At 36.3% G+C, this 25664-nt stretch overlaps 2 protein-coding genes across 12 annotated transcripts in view; both read right to left on the bottom strand.

The window, feature by feature from the left end:
- The window catches only part of hnrnpd (heterogeneous nuclear ribonucleoprotein D), a 9314-nt gene extending 2132 nt beyond the window's left edge, over positions 1 to 7182 (bottom strand). For 3 of the 7 annotated variants that reach the window (XR_005950412.1, XM_041251575.1, XM_041251568.1), the window contains exons 1-7: positions 6776 to 7182; positions 6305 to 6337; positions 5076 to 5244; positions 3922 to 4083; positions 3538 to 3669; positions 1959 to 2058; positions 1375 to 1527 (exon numbers count right to left, since the gene is read on the bottom strand). Coding sequence is in view for 6 of the 7 variants with exons in the window: in XM_041251575.1 (XP_041107509.1) it covers positions 1375 to 1527; positions 1959 to 2058; positions 3538 to 3669; positions 3922 to 4083; positions 5076 to 5244; positions 6305 to 6337; positions 6776 to 6948 (922 nt within the window). In the remaining variant the exon portion in view is untranslated. Of the gene's footprint in view, positions 892 to 1374; positions 1528 to 1958; positions 2059 to 3537; positions 3670 to 3921; positions 4084 to 5075; positions 5245 to 6304; positions 6338 to 6775 lie in introns of all 7 variants that reach the window. The other 4 variants (XM_041251596.1, XM_041251585.1, XM_041251601.1 and 1 more) reach the window with 4 other exon arrangements.
- A 2600-nt stretch (positions 7183 to 9782) lies between these two features.
- hnrnpdl (heterogeneous nuclear ribonucleoprotein D-like) lies at positions 9783 to 19816 on the bottom strand. Of its 5 annotated transcripts, none has more exons than XR_005950402.1 (9): positions 19594 to 19816; positions 18498 to 18666; positions 18251 to 18412; positions 17745 to 17876; positions 17450 to 17543; positions 15280 to 15435; positions 13490 to 13592; positions 12982 to 13086; positions 9783 to 12183 (listed from the first exon to the last, which is right to left on the bottom strand). XR_005950402.1 is itself a non-coding variant. In XM_041251529.1 (8 exons), exons 1-7 carry the CDS (start codon positions 19680 to 19682, stop codon positions 13519 to 13521), a joined length of 876 nt encoding a protein of 291 aa, XP_041107463.1. In that variant the 5' UTR covers positions 19683 to 19816; the 3' UTR covers positions 9783 to 12183; positions 13490 to 13518. The 5 variants fall into 5 exon arrangements, 3 of the variants coding, with proteins under 3 accessions (XP_041107463.1, XP_041107466.1, XP_041107464.1); XR_005950403.1 differs by lacking the exon at positions 9783 to 12183 and adding an exon at positions 13183 to 13229 and having other exon boundaries at positions 12616 to 13086; XM_041251529.1 differs by lacking the exon at positions 12982 to 13086.
- Between the last annotated feature and the right edge of the window lie 5848 nt (positions 19817 to 25664).

Raw genomic sequence — 25664 nt, 5'->3', positions numbered from 1 at the left:
AACTTTGTTTTAGATGACTGCAATATCTAATTCGTACAGTCATTCTTTACTTTTTGATCCCCAAAACTCCTTCACTATACAATAATTTCCCAAATTGAGGAGTTTTACTGTACAAGTCATGTGTGGGCTGAATCTTCTTGACTGATAGAACTGCAAAGGAAATGGTCCTGGCTTCACTGAGCACAAAGAAAACTTATGCAATTAGAGATCCTCAACACATTACAGGTTACACATTACAATAAAGAAACTTACTGCTGAATGGCTGATATTTTACCTCCTACCCTAGGAAATATATTAACTTACTATAAATTCCAGCATGATAGTTTTCAGAAAGACATTCAAGATTTGAAAAAACAGATTAACAAGATCCATTTTACCAAGGTACCGTATTTTTAAGTTTATTTTTAAGAATTCTGCTTTACTGTTTTATGCACAGGGTGACATCTGTACACAGAAGATGTACTGGAAATTTGACAAATCTGTTCTTTCAAATTTTCTCTCTCAGTTAAAGCTTCAACACATTTTTGATTGAACAACAGAACCCCCATTTGGCATATGGTTCTGTGCTTAGTTTTGACATCTCTGAGGCTTTTGAAACTTGAAAGTATTTGATGCTGGGGTTTTGAATTTCCAAATGGTTGTTTTCATGTTCTTTCACCATTTAAAAAAAAAAATCAGAAACACAGAACAGCATTCACCTGTTCCAGGTACCCTGAAGCACAACAGGCAATGGCTGAGCATTCAAAAATGAGATTTCCACTGCACCAAAATGCTCTGAATGCTTGAATCGTTGAAATTGTCTCCCTCAACGTAGAAAAGCCGTCACTGTCAATTTGTTTTTGACACACTTAAGCCTTCAATAGTCCAGAAAAAAAGGATACAGCAGAAAGGCTAAGAAACACATGTAGAAAGGAAATTACTTTAAATAAGTAAATAAGTGTTTTTATTTAGACAGATATTTTGCAAGTGTTGCAAAATATGGAGGATATTGTGGTATACATTGCTGACCTATTTAAATACTTCACATTTTTTATATTACATATAAAAGATTAAACTAAAACAGGAAGATCCCAAACTAATAATGCCTTTGTTTCCTAATCGTATATTAACAAAATAAGTGATGAACAGTTTTTTCTGATATTAGAAAATAATGCAATAATATGTATATCTTATGAGTTATTATGACGGCATTATATTCATTATATAATTAAGATGTGTATTGATTTCCACAAAACATAGAAATGGCAGATGCAGTTCAAATAATTTAGTAACAACAAAAAGTTGGAAAAAAAAACAAAAAAAAAACAAGATGTTGTGATGCCATATCATTTTCTTCTTTTTATTATGTGTGCTTTCACAAACAAGTTTACATACTGCTGTAGTCACCATATCCGTAGTAGTTGTTATAACCAGAGTAATCATAGCCTCCATATCCTCCATAGCCTTGGTTGTTGTAGCCGTAGTTATAATTGCCATAACCTTGATTCCAGTAGTTGCCATATCCCTGGTTCCAACTTTGGTTTGGACCTGTAAAGCACCATTTCTCAATTACTAACCATTAGCTGCTTCTTTTGCATTACAGTGTGATTAGAATTATTTAAGCATGTGAGGATTCATAGCAAGACTCCTTCTCTTTTTATTCATCTCTAATAGAAGGTACACTCACTGCAGTGCCACCTGGTGTCGAAAAGCAAGGTTTATAATCAAGGCTTTTTTTAAAATGGGATTTCTGCATAACATACACAGCCTAGTGGCCAAATGTTGTAATTGTGGTTTCTATTTATTCATACTCTTAAAGTGAAAGTTCAAACCACATTTTCTGCACACCAGTAGCAATGTACTAATCTGATATTAAATTAGGAATGCTTGGTAGTACTGTATATATTGATGGTTTTCCCTTTCAAACTCCTAATCTGCCACCTGTTAACTTGCAACAATGCAACCCATTTCAGATTTACCTCCTCTTCCTCGAGTCCTCATGGCAAAGCTGCCCCTGCCTCCCCAATGCTGTTGCTGCTGTTGGTACTGCTCCTTGGACATGGCAACTTTGATTTCACACTGCAGTGACAAAAAAAACCTGTTTGAATAAAGAGCTCAAAAAAATAACATATTGATTAATAGGGTATAAACATCTTTTACTTCTAGATCCTTGAATACCTATGACAGGACTGTTTTTCTGTTCAAACCAGGATCTAAATCTACACTCTGTGTACATCGGATTACAATGGTTTGTTTTTTAAATTAAATAGAGGAATAGGTTAAACACAAGTCTTGAATTTTAGGGTGACAAATTGGGGGAAATAAAATTTAAAAATCACCTGCTTGAACCTGGACTACAGCCATGGCCAAAAGTTTTGCATTATCCTATAGAATTAACTAATTTTGCTTCATAAAGTCGAATGAACTGCTGAATAATGTTACGTTAACATAATGAATTACACACCGCTTTGTAGTTTTCCCATATACAAATTGAAAAGTGTTACATTTCGAAATCTAACATGAAATACTGTACTACATCATGACTTCCTGTAAACCTTTGCGATATCATTTTGTAGGTTCTTGATTACGTGATGTTAAATAATAGATCTAAATGATGTTCATATATATATATATATATATATATATATATATATATATATATATATATATATATATATATATATATATATATATATATATATTTTTTTTTTTTAAAAATCTTTTAGGCCATAGCTTTTGGCCATAGCTGTAGATCACACCACCATATTTAAGTTCTTTGGCCCAAAGGGACATAAAACGGTTAGGTTAAATAACTCAGACTATAGTTTTGGTTTAATTTTCTTTTTACAAAAAATAATCTGTTCTGGCCGGTGCCCTACTGCATTGTAAACAGTTTGGGATCATTAAAAGGGTAGGGTTGTGGTCCATTTCTAAAGTGAGTTTCAGTTTCCAAATTCATGTCAATAAATCTTCAGTCATACAAATAAATACAGTATTTACTGTTGTTAGCATTAACAAAAAACAAACGAACAGAATTGAGGCTGAACAAACAGTTACAGTCAACTCTCAATTACCCATGGGCGGATTATCTGGGATGCAGATTAACCATGCTGCCAAAAAGACAGAAAAATACAGGTGTACTGTACAATATGCAGTCTTTTCCGCATGTGCAAGTTCCATTAGGTCAGTAACTCCGTGCCATTGGGCCTGCAAACATGTCAGCAAGTAAATGTAATCACATGGTTTTAACAATTCAAGAAAAACTTGAAATAGTTGAGAAGCTGGAAAAAGGCAGTCCTGTAAAAACAACTTTCAGTGGAATATGGAATTGGTGAACATGCGGTTCAGGATTTCAAAAATGAAGAAGCGGTTTGTTAAAGGAAATCAATGAAAAAACCAAGGACGACCAACTACTTTAACAGACTATCAAGTACAGTACTCTGCTCATGTTTTTTTATAGATTTTACATTATCCGTGTTTTTGTTTTATCCAGGGCATCCCTCCCTTCCATTCCCAGGATAATCGAGAGTTGTGACTAACTACAAAGTAAGAACTTACTTTACTGAGCCCAACATTGTGGTACTTCTTTTCCATTATCTTCTTTACAGGTTCTTCCTCTTTGAATGTAATAAAGCAGAACCCTCGCCTTTTATTTGTCTTGTTTTCCATTGGCAGTTCTATTGACTCCACCTGTGGGCATTCAAAATTTCAGTTAAAATCATTACCTTTCTGAACCTCTATCGTAACACGCCTGCCTCACGAGAGCAGCTGGGCATCCACTTTCACAAGAATGCTCCAGTCATAGACTACTTCTGGGTGAAGTCACAGGCACACCAGTCATACACTTCTGGGTGAAGTCACAGGAACATTCTCTATAAATGTCAATTCATCAGACCATATTACTGCATAACAAAAAAATAATGAACTTGACAAGAATATTACCTCTCCATAACCACCAAAATATTCCCTAATTTTCTCTTCGGGGGTATCGGGGGAAAGGCCTCCAACAAAGACCTTCTTCACTGGCTCTTTCGTTTTCATAGCCTTGGCCTTTTTGGGGTCAATTACTTTCCCATTCAACTTGTGTTCTTTTTGCGCCATAACCTAGAAAACATCACCATTTTGTAAAAAGAACAATCTCAACGATTATGGTGGTAAGTGCTGTTAAAAAGTTAGGCGTGTTCTAGCTTGTATTGTTGATTACAAAGTCATCTCTGACAATTATGAAATGACAGAAAATAAAAACAACACAAACTTTAAATACAAAAATGCAAACTTCATAAAACCACTGCCTGGTTTTCCCAGACTCCGATTAGCACTAAACCTGGACTAGCTAATGATACAATACATTAGGCAAGGTAGTCTATGATTAGTACCAATAGATTCTGCTGTAATAACTACAAATTATGTGGTTATCTGCAAACATGCTCCCATTGCACAGCAGTCTGACACATTCCAAGTTTTACTGCAAGTTTAACTACTATAGGCATGATGATGATGTGCTCAGATGTTGTTCACTAAAACTGCTGCATAACCCCTATAGAACTTTTAAATCACCACTGAGCTCATCATTCTATTTATTTCCAGTCATAATGGGACCACAACACCACCACTACTACTACACCTCATGCTCAGGTGGTGCCAATGAATCTATACGCTTTCCAGGCAAGTTAGGATAAGAGCACAAGACAGGGATTGAAAATTATCAAACTAAACTAGACTAGGGGATTTTCATGCTTTCTGGTCAATCGATATATTTGCTTTATATATATATATATATTCTTTTTTTAATCCTTCTTGACATACCACACGGAACCACTATATATAAAACAATTTGCATAACTATTAAATACAAGCTTTTATTACAGCTTACACAAGGACAGGCTGTAGCAACTGTATTTCAGTGTTGCTCTGGTGTAGAATATATGTTCACCGATGCAGCCAGAGATCCACTTTGAAAAATAAAATATGAATACGACTGCAGCGGGGAGTGAGCGTTGAATATTACTTTATGCCCTTTCTACATGAAGAACAACATGTAGCTGTGCTGGATACTCTCTTCAGAGAAGCCTGTCATTAATTAAGAAAAGAAATACCTTATCCACACTGTCAGCCTCTTTAAATAATACAAAGCCGAATCCTCTGGACCGTCCAGTGATGGGATCCAGTTTTAATGTGCAGTCTACAACCTCTCCAAACTTGCAAAAATAATCTTTGAGATCCTTCTTTGTGGTATCCCAGCTCAGCCCTCCAACAAACATTTTTCTGTTAAGAGTAATGCATATTAATAAATAAATAAATAATCTTATTTAGATGGACAAACAACTTGTTTTTCCCCCAGAGATAACTATCAAGTAACCTTTTTTTAAATAGAATATGTACAGGTTAACAGTACTTTAGTAGTAAATGCATGCATCCCTGTTCATTTGCACAATATTTCACCCAAAATTTCAAATATAGGAATATGTTTTCTTAAAAATAATCAGATTAAACAATTTGTATGCACACGTTACCTAAACACTACAACTGAAAGAGGTTGAGAAATATATACATTTACCCCCCCCCACCCCACACACATTAAAACAATATTCTCAAAATACCAATGCAACTAGAATGAACCTGGTGAACTACAGTACTGCACTTTTTATCCTGAAGAACAGGAATCTATGCAGAAGCCACCATTGCATGGTCAATAAAACACATATTTTAATGGCTTGGCCCAACATATTAGTGACAGAATAATTATTGTATCAGATTAAATGATGGTTATACTTATTTGATTCAATTGCACACTTTGCACTCCAGACTGTCCAAATTCATGTGTCAGTGGACAAGGGAAACAAATTACACCAGCTCATTTTGAAATAAATGAAGCATCACTTCAGTCAAATGCAGAACGTGACCACCAACACGCTCTGAACCAAACATGACGAACATGCCACAGAGTCACTTCCAGGGTTCTGGTGCAGTCCAGCTATTTTTAGCAGAAAAACTGGATCTCTAATTTTACGCCATATGTTGTGGGCCAACCTCAAGCCACACTAAGAACAGGGCGTATCTCATCTACTGCAGGTTGGTACTCTCTCTGGCACAGGCTGTATTTCTAAACCTCTCGACATGATACAGTGCAGGCTACTGACTGAACAACGACTATAAAATATACAGAAAATGTAGTTACAGTATACAAATAATATATTAAACACAGTGCTTGCTGCCGCATCACCGCACTGTGAATTCGTGTACCGGTATAGCATTAATAAATGGCAGCACTGTACATTTCCCATACAAATGATATAAACAAGAACAGTATTTAATCCTAACATACCTTGAAGTTTCACTGCAGGCATCAGGATCGTTCCTGCAGGGGGAAAAAAGCATCGCACGTCATTTTTTTCAGCGACTCAAAAAAATAAAACTTACAGTACCAAGGCAGGCTTAAACTATGCGCAAAAATGTCAACACTTGGAAATCATTTTATAAATGACGGATTTAGGCTATTTAGAAACCCCCAAAAAGATTACAAACAAATAAAACAGTGTGTAGCTAAAATGAAACTAACATTTTATAATGCAGCAGCAACAAACGTGTTTCAACAAATCCTGTGTCTCAGTCTAAAGCAAGAGCAACGCCTATCTGTATATAGTCGGACAGTTCAAAAATGCTCAACCTGTCTTTGAGGTACATTCGTCAGCGGCAAAGCAAGAAGCATGGCATGTTTGTACTGGCAAGCTTTCTGAAGTTAACTTTTGGCCTAAGTAACAATACGTCTTTATCAGCGGATCTCTCAAACTCTTACCCTTCATCTTCCTCGTTCCTACTCGCATCGACTTTGGCTCCCTCAGATTCCCCCGCTATGCTTTTGCCGGTCGCCGTCTGCACTTCTTCGCTGCTCACCTCCTCATCTTCCTTCTTCACCGCCTTATCCTCCTTCAACACCGGCTCCTCTCCGGCTTGCTGCTCTTCAGACATACTTACCGACGGATATTACGGTACCTTTGAATTGATCACTTCGGGTTTATTTTTCTTCTTTAAAGAGGAGGCGACCCGAAGGAAGGAGAGCGCTTGCTCACACTACATACATACACACACCACTCGGCGACAGCTCTAACAGCTGTTTGTTTTTTCTTTAGGTTTATTTCTCTCTATCCTCTTCAGATGTTAGTAATGGCGCCGCTCACAAAATGGTCGCAGGAAGGAAGCAGTATTGAGAAGGACTGTCGGGATGGGACCAATCCGAGAGCACATGAGAGCCACATAGTCACGAACTAATCAGCAACGCCGAGGTATTGTACGGTAGTTTTACTCACTTTTGTAAAGTTTATTTTTCTCGGTAAGGGAAGCCGTATCGGGTGACCGTTTGAAATACTAGGATAGGGCTGTGCCAGCGACTGTCAGTCCTGAATTAAGGCTCTGAACGGCAGTGCTGTGAATGTGTATACTTTGGTACCGCTGTCACGGGAAATTGGTAGACCGTGGAAAAATAAATAAATATCGCTCTTACTGCGCAGGCGCGAACTTCCGAAATTAAAGAAGCCGTGGTTCCAGTTATCAATTTCTATCATCAAACTTGTAATTGTTGAACATGCTGTATGTCGACATTTTAGTTTTGAAATTGGTTACCATAACATTGTAAAATATAATGTTGTACATACGTAAATCACTTCGTTTTAATAACACCGTTTAATATGACAGGCCTCTTCATTTTTTAAATTGTTATTATTTAAGCATAGTGGTTAACTTTACCTTACTACAAAGGGTGAGGTAAAGTTACATTTCTAAACGCCGGGAATTGTATGTATATTTTTTCTCAACAATTATTATTTTTTTTTTTTTTTTTTTTTTAATAAAAATTTAACAGGAATTTATATGCCCCCCCCCCCCCCCCCTCTCAATACAGTTAGTGGATTATTTATTTTGTTATTGAACCCTAATCACAATAACAGTTACAGCTCATTAAACTATAATGCTGCATATTAAAGCATGTGAGATATAGTGGTACAGCATATTTAACAAATCGTAAATGCACAGGATTACTATTGGAACACTGCAAAAATTACTGAAAATGTACCTTGGTAACCTTTGGTTGATAAGGGAGTCTACATAAATACTTGCGAACGACTTTATGCAAAAAGTAAGCATTTGTCAGGAGTGGTTTAAAACACACACAAATATAAGTTTTAGCTACACATGTATTTTTTATTATATATTTATTTTTTGCTAAAAAAAAAAACAAAATTAAATATTCGTATACTGTACAATTATTGTTACATTTTTTGCGGTCGATCTGCTGAAGTAAAAATCAATCAAACAGGAATTTGTTTGACACCTAGAGCAGATGACAAATGTCACATTTTAAAAAAAAGGTTTTGTTTCTGAAAAATAACTGCGTTTCAGCCTCTTAATTGTATTTTAATTTCCAACTAATCTTCCCTTTAATTTTAGAAATTTGCGTTTGCGCATTATATAGACTATCTACTTTTTTCCCCGTTTTACCACCCCGTGACACCGGTAATGCCTTATTTAAATATCAAATGTATTTGAAGATGTAGTAGTCAAAAAAGCTTAATGAATCCATTTAAAAATAAATTATATATGACAAGTGGAACCTCTAGGCTATTTCTTCATTGGGATTACCAATCCTTTTATCATGCGAGGCCGATTGCCGGATGAAAGACGGTGAGGTCTGAAGCGGACTTTTATAAAAATCTAGGATAATATGGAAGATACAGACAGCATGTAGTGTACTTCAGCTCATAACAGTCCACCTTGCTGATAAGTCCTCGGTTTTATCCTTAATTAATGTATACACCATTACAGCCTTTCGTTTTCTTCTCGATAATATTTCTTTTTTATTTTCATGTTTGTGAAATTTACAGTTTATTTTACGTACACGTCATGCATAAAATAGGCCAATCTAAAATAATGTATCACACAGATAACACAGTAATTGTTTTGTTTTTTAAAACATATTGTTATCAATGTTATTACCTGAAACACATCCTTAAGTAACAGTTAATAAAATAAAATATATATATATATATATATAATATATATATATATATATATATATATATATATATATATCTGTATTGCTAATGCTCTTTGCCATTAAATGAATGGCATCGATCACTTCAGCATACCGTTCTTTTTAAGTAGGTGGGGGAAGTGTATCTTTTGTCAAAGATTCATCTTTCCCACCTAAAAGTAATGCCATTGTGTTTTTTGGTCATTCCTAATTTGATCGTTTCACATATCACCTAGTGTAAACATTCTTGGGTTGAAACAATTTGATACACCAGTCATGTTATGTTTCATTTCCATCCAAAATGTTTATATAATTGAGCATATGAAGTTGCAGGTGCATCTCTGACACCAATCAGGACTCATTCCCATTGAAGGTAGTTTTACTGGAGTGTAGTGTTGTGATTGAAGAGATCTATTGTATTCCTTTGTGGTTATCTGTCATAAAAGGCTTTCTGACACACTTTCAAATGCTTGGTCAGTTAAGGTTAATCTCACAATCTTTCTAGCCACTGAGATTCTGAACTCTGTTGCAATAGATACATACTCTACTGTGCGCCTTTTAATTTTACAAATGTAGTCTTTTTTTATGCTGTAAGCTTTTATCCCTGTACATTTCATGATGACTTTTGTACGAAGCCTGAAATTGATTTTAAAAAGTGAGAAAAAAATTAAACCACAGGCAGACAGAAAAGTAAAAATGTCAGATTATTTTGTGATATATTCCACTTGAGACACACACTATCAAAAAATATATAAATATATATAATAATTACAGAAAGTTTGAGTATAGCTTTTTTAATGCTTACTAAATGATTTGATTTACAATTACATATTGAAAAACAGGGATCACAGTGCCTCACACTTCTTTTACAAATTGCAACATATCCACATAATGCATTTGTAAACACTACATCTGATATGTACAAGTGTGTTACATTGGATCCTGTCATACAAACAGAACATGTTGCTCAGGTATGATGCTATATTGTAGTGGATAAATAGTAGGATAGAGTGATTAGTAACAATTGGTTTGAGGGCAAAATGCTTTTTGGTAAATCAGTTTGTAATCATCTGGATCTAAATACTGTGACAATCCAGAGCAAAACAATCTATAAATGATTTTTTTTTTCTTTCTGAAATATTGTATACGTTGGCCTGAAAGCAAGAAAATAGTTTTTTTTTATTATTTTTTTAATTAATGATTTTTGCACCATAAACTGTTTAAGTTCTGGATCAAAACAAGTAGTCAAGTTCTTTTTGTAATTGTTTCTTTTAATTCAACTACAGTATGTCATAAAAAAACATGAACAGTTAGCAGGACAGGGCCATTTGGCCTATCAATGCTTGCCTGGTTCATAGTTCCTTATGATTCTAAAACTTTGTCTGATCAGTTCCCAAATTCAGCCAACAATGTGGATTCGTAAACTATTCCACCGCGTATGACATGCTACACTTCATGCAGCTGTTAACACAATGGCCAAATTACACACAGGTGGGAAGTATTTTTATATATTGGTTCTCACCCATGCAGTATCTTATGTGAAAAAGATTATATAGACTAAACTCCAAGGCAAGCAATGGTGTTTCATCAAGAGATAATATAGAACATAGAATGCATTAAGTTTTCTCCACAGTAAGGGCATGATTTATCACTGGGTGTTTTTCAGAAATAAAAATAGGATTTTTAAAACTTCAGGATGCCAGAATTATTAGTAAAAGCAGTAATTGTTTGAACACGAACAATATCAAGTGTGAGCAGTCAAAAAGCAGAGTTATTGGCTATTTTAGAGGCATGTTGCTTAGGTGGCTGCATGTACTGCTGTCGGATTTCACATAAAACAAGAAAAATAGTTTTTTGGGTTTTTTTAATATAAGCATTACACACTTTTTTTTTTTTTTTTTTTTTTTTTTTTTTAGCTTTTCATAGGAAAGTTGTGGAACCTGAACAGCACTCTATTACACTTGTGGACAGACAAGCCTAGCTGTAGTCTAAAAACACACCACACAGCTTTAATCTTATGCAATTTATGTTTTTGGATCTTGCTTTGCTTTAATTGATTTTCTAATTGAAGTTATTTAAAAGTAGAATACTTCATTTTATATTATTAGAATTTGACAGATAAGCAATTTTGGAAATGTAGGGTCATTTCAGAGAAAAACACTAATATCCAATAAACTAGCCCTATTTATCACCTGCCGTGTACATTGAGGATACACAGTAATGCATTGTGTTATGTATACAGGCCTTTACACATGAATGGAAGAAAATGTGATTGATCAGAGACCAGCTACATGTTCTGTTTATATTGGGACGTTTGCACAGCTTGACATGATCTGTAATTAAATCCAGTTTGACAGAATAAAGATTACAGACACTAACCAAAACATTTGTCTACTTAAAACAGTGCTTTGCCACTTTATACTGCATAACCAGTTATAGCATTATAAAAGAGGAACACTTTTACTTTAGCAACAACATTTGACTAGGTTTAATAGTTTCTCTACCTGAACTTGACCTGCAGCAGTCTTTTTTCAATTAAGGTTTTGTATTAGTAACAAATGAGAAATGCACAGGGGACGGATGGACGATACCATCAGTCAAGAATTGTTGCTCTCCTTTATGAAAATGCTAAAACTGCAAATGGTTGACATTTGTCTTTATAATTGTGGATTGTAAATACTGAAGTATATTTAAGTGTCCATAACTGGTATTGCAGGATCTTATTTGAAATTTCTACTGATTGTGCTTGACTTTACAATTAACTAGACTGAAATAAATCCAGGTAGAGCAGTTTCTGTATCCATATTTTAATCCCTTCATGGTTTTGGGGAAACAAAAAAAAAAAAAAAAAAAAAAAAAAAAGAGAAAGGGAATTACATTAAAAAAAAAAGGTGCTGAACAGAATACAAAAACAAAATGAGCTGAACAGATTGATTGCAGCAATACAACAGCCATGTGGCAAAGGACAGATGTGAACACTCCAATAAAAATAAGAACTGTTCAGTAGCTATTTACAAAATGGACACTCAGTGTGCCAACTTCACACTGATGTTTTAGGATTACAAAATAAATGTCATCTCAAAATGAAAAAAAAAAAAGATTTTGGATTTAAAAAAAAGGACTAGAACCTCTCTGTTGCTACCAGGATAACTAGCAGAATGCTCATCCGGATCTCCCACCTGGAAAAAAAAAGACAAACGTGTTAAACCTTTGTACCAAACATTAAATAAATTAGAAAACGCCCAAGTTGCACTGATTAACTTCTTGTGCTGTCAACTTTAAGCTATTAAAAGATTTTTTTTTTTTTTTTTTTTTTTTTTTTTTTTTTTTTAGATCATATGTACAACATGCAGATTTCTTTTTCTTTTTTTTTTTTTTTTTTTTTTAAATTATACAGCCAGCAGGGTATAAAGTCAGTTATGTTTAATTAAAATTTTCACAGGTAGTGATAACACCTCGTTTAATTAATTAATTGGGTAAGGACCTGTGATCAGGGGGGGGGTTCCCTCCACCGCACCTCCCCTCCTTAGATATTATAATACAGTACAACCAATTATTTTGCATTTTATTAACAATTGATGCGTACCTTTAAACAGGTTTTTGTTCCTGGGGGGGGGGGGGGGGGGGAGCCTGTTTACATATGATCTTTAACACCTATATTTAAAAAAAAATCTTGATCTTGTTTATCATTTGAAGGTTTCTCTATTAGCTATGAAGAAAAAGCAAGCATTAAAGTTTAAGCATTTACATATTTTTAAAATCACTGAAGGTCCAGAACTGAAATACAAAAATGACACTAAAATAAAAGGAGAATACAATTAAGCAGTTAAGTCATTAAAGATTTTTTTATTTAAAAAAAACAAAAATTAAAAAGACTCCTGTAAAAAAACGTTTACAAAAACAAATGTTAAAACCACAAGTCTGAAGTTTCCATTTTTAATCTTTACGCTGGTACAGGAAGTTGGAAGAGACCATACCACAGGACAGCGTTTTCTTGTGCATGCCTTGCTCTCTGCCCGCTATGTGCGACTCCCAGAGAATGACGTGGTCAAGGTGACACACGGCCTGCAATGAAGTTCCCGCTGGCGGGTACAAACAAGGTACAATATCAGAGTTAGGAAAAAAAAAAAAAAAAAAAAAAAAAATCCTTAATTTTGTACCCTTTAGCAGTACTTTACCTGTTATTATTGCTAATAAGTCTCTTAAGTTATTTCCATTAGATCACCTGTTACAAAATCAACAGAAAAACTAAAAATTGCTATACAAACTTAGAAAATTAAAGATCTATAGACACAATTTAAACAAAAAAAATGACATTTACGAAAACTGAATACATGGCAACATGTGTGTTTTGTTGTTTGCCTCAAGTGTTCTTTTTTTTGCAAGTTTTTTTTGGTTTGTTTTTTTAGTTTAATGGATTTGTCTATTGATCTTTAAAATTACAAAAGCACAGCTAAAAATGACATTTCCAAGTCACAAGCTTACCGAAATTCCAAGAACTGTGCAGTTTCAGTTTAGTAAGGCTGATAGTTGTTCTGGTGATTGGCTCCTCCCCTCAAAGCTTTGCCATAGCTGCTTTGTTGACCTACTTAAAGCAAAGGTCTGTTAGGTTTGCAGAAATTTGAATACACATACAAAAGTAGCTTTATCTTTAGTTAATTCTCTGTCAAACCTTACAATTTTTTTTACATCATCTCATCTTGGACAACCAGATTTGCAACTACAATGAGTGGTTTACTGGTAATTTTGAATATAGAGGAGGTACCAGGCCTAGAGGGCACTCTCATTTAGTATTAAAAGACATGAAGCCAAACCACTCCTACTTCACACGGAATACAGTAGGAACCGATGGCAAGACACATTTGAGTTGTCGTTCAAGAATTCTTGTACAAATGCTGTAATCCTACAGCATTGGCCAGTCTTATCTACATATTAAACTGTTATATACATATTAAATTTCCTATAGCCTACAATCTAAAGGAAGCAGTTTATCCTTAAAAACACATCCATAACAAAAACGGCCAAATCACATAAATCTGAGTTAAACTAAACAACTTTGTTTGGACAACAAATATTATACATGAAGAAAGATGTTGGGGGAACATTTGTTTTTCAGTCTTTTTTGTCTGTCGTCCCGTCCCCCCCCTTTTTTTTTTTTTTTTTTTTTTTTTTTTTTATTAATCTCACTGATCCTTAAAATGCTTTGATTTGATCAACACATGGTTGGGTTGTTAAATACCAATACAAAAAACAAACCTTTTTAGCTTTACCATGATATCTTGCCGTGGCATGAACTACTAGTTCATGTTATGTACAAATCTTCTGCCTTCAGTCTGAATAAACTGGCTAAAGTGAGTGTATACCTCCCTTTTCTAGTTATGCTTGCAAAACATTACCAAGCCAAATGAGTATTGGCTTTTAAACAAATGGAAAGCAGGATATTCTTAAACTAAACTCTAAAAAAAAAAGTAATAAATTAAGGTTCATAAATGTAAGTTTTTTTCTGAGTGTTTTACCTGCTCAAAAGATTGATGCTAACCAACTTTTAGCATTTAATAATACCAACTGTTTTGCAAATATTACTCAAAAGTCCATTAGAACACCAGACGGGAATTGACAAGAATGCCACCTTCACAGGCAGCAAAAGCTTTTGAGAAACTGAAACACTTTCAGAAACGCCTCATTCTTTATGAATAAGGTTATTAAAGTGAATCTGCAGCTGACTTAGCATGTCCCCTTTCCCTCAGGCATGTCAGGCTTTCAACCACCAAGGCTCGTAGTGCAAGGTATTGCAGTCCTAATCAGACTTAATATCTTTACATGTACAGAGTGGCAGTCTGGTTCAGGGGTGTGATATACATGTTCACATATCCCCCACCCCATGTGTATTCTTGGCATGTCTCAAAAACATGTATAGGTGGTCAACTAACCTAAAGACTGTCTTTCCCTCAGTACCAAGTTCAGTACCATGATCTTCCAGCACAACAAATTGTTTTAGGAAGAAAAAAAAAAGTGGTATGGTGGAGAATAAAGTGTATATTTCTTCTATTCTATGCAGTGTCTAATTGATACTGTACAGTGCTTGCATGTCAGAAAAGCACTTGAGCAAATAAAATGAGGCATCGTCACAATCCTTATTTATTGAAATTTCTTCTGCATTTACATACAGGGGAAAAATTACAATTTCAAAATACTGTACAGGAATACACAGGACTGACTTGCACCTAAAAGCACCAACTACTGTTGATCTGAACATCAGCAATAATTATGCTTACCATTGTAGTCGTCGTATTCCTGTCCATACCCATAGTTATACCCAGAGTAATCATAGCCACTGTAGCCATTGTACCCTTGATTGTATCCATTGCCGTAACTTCCATAACCTTGACCATAGTAATTGTTATAACCATGGTTGTAGTTTTGATTTTGACCTGGAACAAAAGAGACCATGTTTTAGACAAATAAATCATTTTAAATCTACTGTCTGCCCTAAGTTAATTACAGTAATTCAGTGTGTGCGTGAGATTGTGTTTTGTATATATATATATATTTTTTTTTTTATCACACACACACACAGTGCCTATAGAAAGTCTACACCCCCTTTCAAAATTCACCTTTTGTTGCCAAATAACCTGTAATTAAAATGCATTAAATTGTTTATTTTTTTTCATTTATCTACACATCCTACCCCACAACTTCCAAGTGAAAAAATACTCTAGAAGTTTGTAGAAAATTAATTAAATAAAAACTGAAATAGCTTGGTTGGATAAGTGCCCACCCCCCTTGTAATAGCAATCCTAAATTAGCTCAGGTGTACCCAATTGCCTTCAAAATCACACACCAAGTGGCCTCCACCTGTGTTAAACTGTAGCAATTCATATGATTTCAGGATCAATTCAGCAATTCCTGTAGGTTCACTCTGCAGGGTAGTGCATTTCAAAGTAAAGACTCAACCATGAGCACCAAGGCACTTTCAAAAGAACTCTGGGACAAAGTTGTTGAAAGGCACAGATCAGGGGATGGGTATAAAAAAAATAAATATCAAAAGCCTTGAATATCCCTTGGAGCACGGTCAAGACGATTATAGAAGTGGAAGGTGTATGGCACCACCAAGACCCTGCCTAGATCAGGCCGTCCCTCCAAACTGGATGACCGAGCAAGAAAGAGACTGATCAGAGAGGCTACCAAGAGGCCAATGACAACTTTGCAAGCACTACAGGCTTTTATGGCCAAGACTGGTCAAAGCGAGCATGTGACAACAATATCCCAAGCACTCCACAAATCTGGTCTGTATGGTAGGGTAGCAAGAAGGAAGCCATTACTAAAGAAAGCCCAGCTTGAATCCCGTTTGAAGCACTCAAAAAAAACTCTGGAGATTTTGTAGCCACGTGTCAAAAAGTTTTGTGGTCTGACAAAAGTAAAATTGAATTTTTTGGCCTAAATGCAAAGCATTATGTTTGGCGCAAACCCAACACATCACCAAAGAACACCATCCCTGCTGTGAAGCATTGTGGTGGCAGCATCATGTTATGTGGATGTTTCTCATTGGCAGAGACTGGGGCACTTGTCAGGATAGAAGGGAAAATGAATGGAGCAAAGTACAGCTAATTCCTTGAGGAAAACCTGCTGCCCTCTGCAAGAAAGCTGAAACCGGGACACAGCCAAAGCTACACTGGAGTGGCTAAGGAACAAAAAAGTAAACGTCCTTGAGTGGCCCAGTCTGAGCTCCGACCTAAATCCAATCAGATTTGTGGCATGACTTGAAGATTGCTGTCCATCATCGCTCCCCAAGGAATTTGACAGAGCTTGAACAGTTTTGTAAAGAATGGCCAAATATTAACAAATCTAGGTGTGCAGAGATGTTGGTAGAGACTCACAGCTGTAATTGCTGCCAAAAAGGTGCTTCCACCAAGTATTAACTCAGGGGGGTGGAGACTTATCCAATTATGATCTTTCAGTTTTGTTTTAATATATAACTTTTTTTTACCCTTAACAGTGTGGAGTATGGTTTGTAGGTAAGTGGAAAAAAAATAATCGTTTACATGCATGAAACTCTGAGGCACTGACAACAAAATGTGAAAAAAATTTCAAGGGAGTGTAGACTTTCTATATATATATATATATATATATATATATATATATATATATATATACACACACATACACGTTATCCAAATATATTTAAGATTTAGTTGGTAAAGTGAACAGGTCAAAATAGACTTAATATTTTTTATATTTAAGTGAACATTCCCCACCCATAAACCCAGTAGCTATATAACCTGCTAACTTGCCCCATTCTATAGCATCAAACTTCCAGAATCAGGTAGCGTTCTCAGTTAGTTAAATTTAAACCAAACGTATAAACTGAATCAGACCACACCTGAAGCCATTTTCTACAACTACATTAGGCCAAAACAGCAGACCATATGCAGAACTAGAACGCACCTCCTCTACCACGTCCTCTGGAGCCCCCTCTTCCGCCCCTTTGTTGCTGCTGCTGTCTGTATACTTCTTTGGGCTGGGCCACCTTTATCTCGCACTATACATAAAAACAAAAGGGTTAAATAACTCTAGAATGTGTTTGCTGCAAGGCTTTTTAGAATCAATTCAAACTTGTGAACCATCATGTAAGCAACTGAAACGCCACCGCTTCTCCAGCTATAGGCTGGTAAAAAAGTTTCCAAACATCTAAAAATTGCTACAGTAAAACTTCTTAAATACAACTAAATGCATGATATACCTTGCCAGATCCAACAAGATGGTATCTACTCTCCAGCAGTTTTTGTACTGGTTCTTCTTCAGCATATGTGACGAAGCAGAACCCCCTCCTCTCGTTAGTTTTGGTGTCCATGGGAAGTTCAATGCTTTCAATCTGCAAGTAAAATAAAGTGGATTTATTCACTCAAATTTATCAGTGCATTTAATTACGTTTGTAAACCATATTTAATGGTTCACTGAAAGACACTGGTTTAAAACACTATGCAACAACACAAGTAAAGAGGAGTGCTTTTAGATAGCAGCAATCCTTCCATGCAAACAGTGCAAGTCAGACATGGGTTGCCTGCAGCAGTCTCAACCAGCACTTTGGGCTTAAATCAACAATCTAGTAAAACAAATCTGCAAAGCTTTCTATGCAGAACTGCTGAAAAGGATGCATTAAGAAAATTGGTGGACTTTTAGATCACCAAACCCTGAGTTTGTCCATGGGGTTGCACAGCATTAAAAAAATAAACTTAAGATTCTTACATCTCCAAATTTTCCAAAATATTCTCTGATTTGATCTTCCGATGTATCCGGGCTCAAGCCTCCAACAAACACTTTTTTGGGTGGCTCTTTACCCTTCATTGCTTTGGCTCTTTTAGGATCAATAAGCTTTCCATCCAGTTTGTGTTCTTTCAGCTCCAGCACCTATAGGAAAACATACATTTGATTAAATAAATGGCAATTGCCTAACTGCATCTTACTGTTAAAACTGAGCTTCTGTTTTACTTACCCTGTCCACACTGTCGGCATCTTTGAAGAGGGCGAAGCCAAAACCTCTAGATCTTCCTGTAATGGGGTCTGTCTTAATTGTACAATCCAACACCTCTCCAAACCTTGACAGGTAATCTGTAAGATCTTTCTTGCTTGTGTCCCAGCTGAGCCCTCCAATAAACATTTTCCTATAATCAAAGTATTTTGTTTAAAAAAAGAAAACACAGATCTAGTTAACCCGGAAAAAAGGTATTACAAGATAAACAATTTCAAGTTCCTATATATTGGGGTGTTTGTTTCAATAATACAGGTACATACAAGATAGCTGCATAGATGGGATAACTGATGCAGCACTGAACAGATAAATATTAATTCAAGTGGGTAAACTTATTCAAAAAGGCTAAATTAATCCCCACTGACCACTGCATTTTTCTATACAAAATAAAATTGCAATTCCTCATTTATAAATATATAATAACGTATGTCGATAGGGCATACAAATGTGTGTTCCCAAATACTCAATTTGCATATAGGCATCGTATTTATTCTTCAATAGTGTAAGTCCATGTTCAGTGTGATATCGTCCGTGTGTTGTTCTACCGCCACAAACTTAATACCTATGAGCTACGAGAGACAGCTGTTCTCTCCACCACCAGTTTTGCAGCTTATGCAAAAACTAGGCTGGGCGTGATCATATGCAGTGACGTTAAGGGTAGATACTGTATCTATACAGCTCCTCCTTCAATGACAAAACTGGGTTCGTATTTACCAGTAACTAATGGGAACAAACACAACAGCGGTCATTATATATTTACAAAGCTTAAAATGACATTCCGTAGATAACAAATACATTTACAAATATACACATGTTCTATTAATTTATTTATACATGTGTCTAATGTGTCGCATTTTCCACCAAAAGGCCTGTTGCCAAAGAATGCCAATAAAATGTTTTTTTTTGTTTAAATCGAAAAATGAAATAACCGAGAAATGCATGCACAGTTATAAAGACAAACTGGTTTATAACAGAAAAGTCGTTAATTTTCACTGCGCGTCCACCAAACAGTACACGGCGTTTACGCCATCTTTGTCGTATAATTATTTTGCTATCTTACCCATCGTCCTCCTGATTTTTGCTGGCGTTAATTTTGGATCCTTCTGGAAATTCTTCCATGCTGAAATCGGACTGCCCTTCGGCTTCCATGTTTACGATAATCTACTAATTAAAACAAATGTAAATAAAAGTGTTGTTTTTTTATTATTTTACACGGAACTGTAAAACGAAAACAGTTACTGCCGCGTTCTGTAAAATGGCGGATTGAGAGGCAGAGGAACGCAAGAGAGATGTTTTTATACGTCGCGTGACTCGGCATCAGCAAATCACAACAGGAATACACACGCAAAAAAAAAAAAAAAAAAAAAGCGTAGGACAAAAATGTCTTAAATGGGCGGAGCTAAGGTCGGGGCGATTACCTGGAGCCCAGAAAGGATATCCTTGTTCAGATCATATGTGTGAACAGTGGTTATGAACTCATTTTGCAGGTATTTTGCAATGACTACTAACTAGTCCAGTCAAGTTTGAAGAAAGACTGGAGTAACACTGCTGTGACTCTCGATAGTTAATGCAGAATAAATTCTTATACTTAATTAAATAATCGGTTTTAAAAAAACGTATCAAAAAGAGGTTGTTAGTATATGCAGAATCGTTATATCGCATATGTACCATTTCTTTATTTATGGTAATTTTCTAATGCATACAACTGCTACCACCAAACAGTGTCTTTACTGCATTCATACTGTATATGGGTTACAAGTTATTGTGACACCATGTGTTTAAATCTCACCTCTGCTGTTTGTTTAATTAAACATTTTTCCAGAACGTATTACGTGATTAAGTGAAATATGCAGACAAGAAGTGATAAAACGAAGCAACCTTTTCTTTCATATTTGTATAGTTTATTGCTCCACGTAGCTATGATGCTCATTCATGAAATCCGAATTGAAATATCCACACTGGGGGAGCATGAACAAACAAACACGTGACAAACAGAGTTTTTTTTGTTTGTTTGTTTGTTTGTTTGTTTGTTTTTAAGCTTTTTAAACATTTCAAAACAAAGAACATAACATGTGGTAAAGTAAAATGTATGCATCACACCAAATATTTCACACGTACAGAAACATCGGCAACTCCATATGGATGAAACTAAGTTCAGTTGTTACAATTGTATTAACATGTTTCAAAAAAGACGTTGAACAAAACAGAAAGCTGAAAGCCATTGAGTAAAATTGTAACCCCTGCACATGATACAAGCCATGCAAAGCCAAGGGTGCTGCCGCAGTGCATTCACACCTTCACCACGGCACCAAAGTGCTCTATAAACAAGAATCACACACATATATACAATGGCAGATAGAAACAAGTAAAAAATGCACATTGCATAAAAATTAAGTTCTAATTCTTCATAGATACTTAAAGTCATAAAATGCATAAATAATCCGTCTAAGAATCAGACGACTGTGATTATAGCATATTGAAACAGAACAGACCTGTTATTAGATATATAAAGATGTAACAACGTAAACGTGTTTCAAGGAACACATATACATAACATGACAGAATTACAGTTTCAACTCTCACATAATCATAGATTGGTTCTTAAATTATCTTACAAAATTCGAAGTTGTAAAAAAGTCAGTTTCTTCTGCTGTCCTATGCTTTGTATTACCCTTACAGAGTGGGCTCCAATAATGGCGCCTGTTGTGATATGCGCACTGAACCCTGTGAGAGCACGATTGAACCATGGGATTGATTGTCCTATCCGGTACTATCCTTGGAATACAGAGGAACCAAATAAACACTGGATGCGCCCTAGTGTACGCAGGTTCTTGTAGACATGTGCAGAGCTACATCGATCTGCGACAAAGTCTATTCTTGATGATCGTCTGTGTAATCTTAGCAAATGGGTCACCCAGGTCCTGCGCCGACTGAGCAGCTACAAAAAATAGTGGCTGACCATTTGACCTGTCCAGTTCCACTAAAGTTAAAGAAATTCACTTTAAAATCATTAACTATATCCATCCATAGCAACGTTTTTTTTTTTTTTATTCACAAGTGTAAATGGGGAGGTTTGAAAACTTACAATAAATAAAACTTGATTTAAAATATTTTAAAATGGTAAATTTTAAACTAGCATGTATGTCACATGATTTGATAACCCAATAACTGCTTATTTAATGACGATGAACAGTGCATAATGCCTACATGTTATTCATCGCCCTAACATGTCATTTGTAATCAGAATGCAATGTATTAACCGGCAACATGTAAATATTATATTATATATATATATAAGATATATTAATTATATATATATATATATATATATATATATATATATATATATATATATATATATATATATATATATTAAAACTGATAAGAAAATATACAGTATAATTTTAAATGCATTAAGGTGAGTAATAAACTGACTCCATTGTGATTTAGCAGTTGGTTCAAACAATTTAACAGCAAATGCTGGAGTTTTTTTGTATAATTCTGTGTAAATAAATATAAAACTATAAAAAAGGGGCAACAATATTAATCCAGAAATAGGACAACAGTGTTTTTTATGCTGGGCTGTTTTTTGGATATAATAATAATAATAATAATAATAATAATAATAATAATAATAATAATAATAATAATTTTGACTGTCAGCAGATTAGCATTTTCTGATCTCGGAACGATCAGGAACATATGGGGTCAGCAGATCTTGAAGATAAGAAGGTCCAAAACCATGCAAGGCCTTATAGGTAATAAGATGAACTTTAAAAATATATAAATAATAATAATAATAATAATAATAATAATAATAATAATAATAATAGCATCAGTAATAAAACAAACAAGTTGAGATGGATGCAGTCCTACGTCATTAAATACGCTAATTTTGGTTCTAATCGATAAAAAAAAAAAAACTACTCGAGCCCTAATAAAAAAAGCTTGACACTGTCAAGATTAATTAATATTATGCAATAATTATATCTATATATATAATATATTATCTATATATATATAGTGTAGCCTATAGATAGATAGATAGATAGATAGAGAGATAGATAGATAGCTATATATATACACACACACAGGAGCGATGCTTGTTTTTCGGTTCAACACTTTATTCCACTTTATTTAGTCCAGAGCTCTGTCAGCTTCTCAGAATACACAGACATGAAAGGTAAACATAGCGGGGGAGGGAATACAGAGAAGGGGAACACAATTACAGCGGACAATACAGAGCGGAAATTACAGTACACGGAGCACTATATTGCCCCCCACCTTTTTGTCCCCAGTTCCACACTTAGAGTGACACTAGTCCCTCTGGCATCATTGATCCAGTCCAGAATTTACAGATAGCCACTGTCGGGGCAACAACAGTGGCAGCGCAGTCAGGATGCAGCTGGCAATCGATGCAGTGAGGTCCCTGAACCAAAAAACAACCCCTCTCCCCCGAGTGACTGTAGCATAGTATGCTCGGAACCAGCACGGTTCAGGTGCCCAACTTGGTTGGGTGGCAGAGGACACAAAGTCCCTGTACTGAGCAGGTAGCTGGCGGTGCCGTTGTGGCCATGCCTCACCTTGGGGAGAGTCCCTGAGTTGGTGGCGAGCCTGGGGAGTCGGTGGCGTGGTACCTGGTGAGGTGACTGCTGGTGAAGGGGGTCTCGCTGCTAGCTCTGGCCCATTATAAGGGGCGAGGCAGTCACAGTGGAGCCCAACTTTTTGGTTTTAATTGAGGAATTGCACCTGGTAGACCACCTCACCCACTTGTTGCAGCACGGTACAAGGTCCCATCTAGGTCCAGTTTTGGAGACCGCCCCTTCTTCCAGAGGGGGCTGTAAACCCACACCAACTCCCCAGTCTGAAAACGTAGTTTTGCCGCTGTCGGACCCCAGCAGCTTGGAGCTGCTCTCTGGCAAAGGCGTGAGCACTGTCCAGGTGGTCCTATAAGCACTGGGAGTATTCCATCCCCGGCACAGGACCCCTGCACAGTGGTGTGACACGCCAGCAGGATGAGCGGCAGATGCAGATCCCAATCTTGCTGGTGGGTGTGAAGGGGGGTGGTGCGGGTCTTGCTGATCCCCAGCCGTTTGCACACGTCGCTGAAGACCTTGCTCTCAAAGTTCCGACCCTGGTCGAAGTGGAGTTTCTGGGGGACCCCAAACCGGGACAAGAACCCGTCAATGACTGTGTCCGCCACTGTCTGCGCCTCTTGGTTTGTGCGTGTGTGTGTGTGTGTGTGTGTGTGTGTGTGTGTGTGTGTGTGTGTGTGTGTATATATATAAAATGTTCATTTTACCCAAACACATACCTATAAATAGTAAAACCAGAGAAACTGATAATTTTGCAGTGGTCTCTTAATTTTTTCCAGAGCTACATATATATATATATATATTGCTCTTGAAAAAAATTAAGAGACCACTGCAAAATTATCAGTTTCTCTGGTTTTACTATTTATAGGTATGTGTTTGGGTAAAATGAACATTTTTGTTTTATTCTATAAACTACTGACAACATTTCTCCCAAATTCCAAATAAAAATATTGTCATTTAGAGCATTTATTTGCAGAAAATGACAACTGGTCAAAATAACAAAAAAGATGCAGTGTTGTCAGACCTCGAATAATGCAAAGAAAATAAGTTCATATTCATTTTTAAACAACACAATACTAATGTTTTAACTTAGGAAGAGTTCAGAAATCAATATTTGGTGGAATAACCCTGATTTTAAAGCACAGCTTTCATGCGTCTTGACATACCTATAAATAGTAAAACCAGAGAAACTGATAATTTTTGCAGGTCTCTTCATTTTTTCCAGAGCTGTATATATATATATATATATATATATATATATATATATATATATATATATATATGTATGTGTGTGTGTGTCACATTTTTTCTTGTAACATTGTTATAAACCAACATATATCATTATGTAGATAATATATAATATCTAATAATATATATATATAGTGACTATATAGAAATATATATATATGTATATTTATCGAACACACACACAGCGTTTGGCAAGGCCAGATAAATAATTGGGTGACAACGGCCAATTAATAGCTGTTGTTCATAAAGAGTAACATGAAAGGTGTATTAACCAAATTTCTATAAAAAACGACAAGGGGTACGGAGGGTGCAGAAGGTGACCATCACCCAAGTGAATTAATTGATTAATTGTTGCTAATCGGGAGGTGGTCCCCTCTATAAAAGCCTGCAGCTTTCTGCGCTCAGGTGGTGTGTGTCAGAGGAGAGACATAAGTCTGTAGAAGAGAGTAGACAATTGCTAGACGGGCTGGCTGAAAACCAGCACGATACTTGTTTATTATATGTTTGGCCAACATGCCCTTTTGTTTGTGTCTTGTTTTGTTCAAACTGTTTGTTTTATTGTTTATTTAATAAAACACTGAGCGCCACTGCGCTTCAGTTTTGCCCCGCCATTCACTGTTTTGATATCTGTTTCTGGTCTGACGTCACCCCTGCAAAGGGCACACACCGCATAGGCTCTGTCCACTTTGCGAAGTAGTCCACCGCTGTCAAAACAAACCACTTCTCACTATCTGAGGTGGGGAAAGGGCCCATCACGTCAATGGTGACCCTGGCGATCTTGGTAATGTCAGAATGCCTCACCCCTGGGATGCCGGGGAGTACAGCTGGAGTGAGGCAGACATCACCAGCTGAAGGGCGGCACAGTTGCCGTGCTTTACTCCTGGTGAATGTTGTATGTCCAGCTCGTGCGATTGGAGCATCTCTAGTCAACAGCCTACCTGCCCCTCGGGTTCCCTGAAGTGCAACAACCACTGCAGGGCGGCATGATCAATAGGGGCAGTAGTGTTTGATGGCTTCCACTACCCCCAGCAGCTCCCTCTGTGTCACGCAGTAATTGCGCCCCACTTCACTGAGGGAACGGCTGTAGTATGCCTCAACTCATTCTCCTTCTTCAGAGTTCCCTTGGCACAGCACCATGCCAATACCCTCATTTCTTGCATCGGTGTCCAGGGTGAAAGGGGCTGACACAGAAGGGGCTGTGAGTACAGGAGCACTGGTCAGAGCGTGTTGCAGCTGGGCAAAGACATCCTCGTGATCGGCGGTCCACTGGATGTGCCGATCCTTCTCC

This window comes from Polyodon spathula, chromosome 1, assembly GCF_017654505.1.
Source record: "Polyodon spathula isolate WHYD16114869_AA chromosome 1, ASM1765450v1, whole genome shotgun sequence".
Classification (NCBI taxonomy): Eukaryota; Metazoa; Chordata; class Actinopteri; order Acipenseriformes; family Polyodontidae; genus Polyodon; species Polyodon spathula.
The sequence above is the reverse complement of the archived record's forward strand: the minus strand, read 5'-3'. Positions and strand labels throughout refer to the sequence as shown.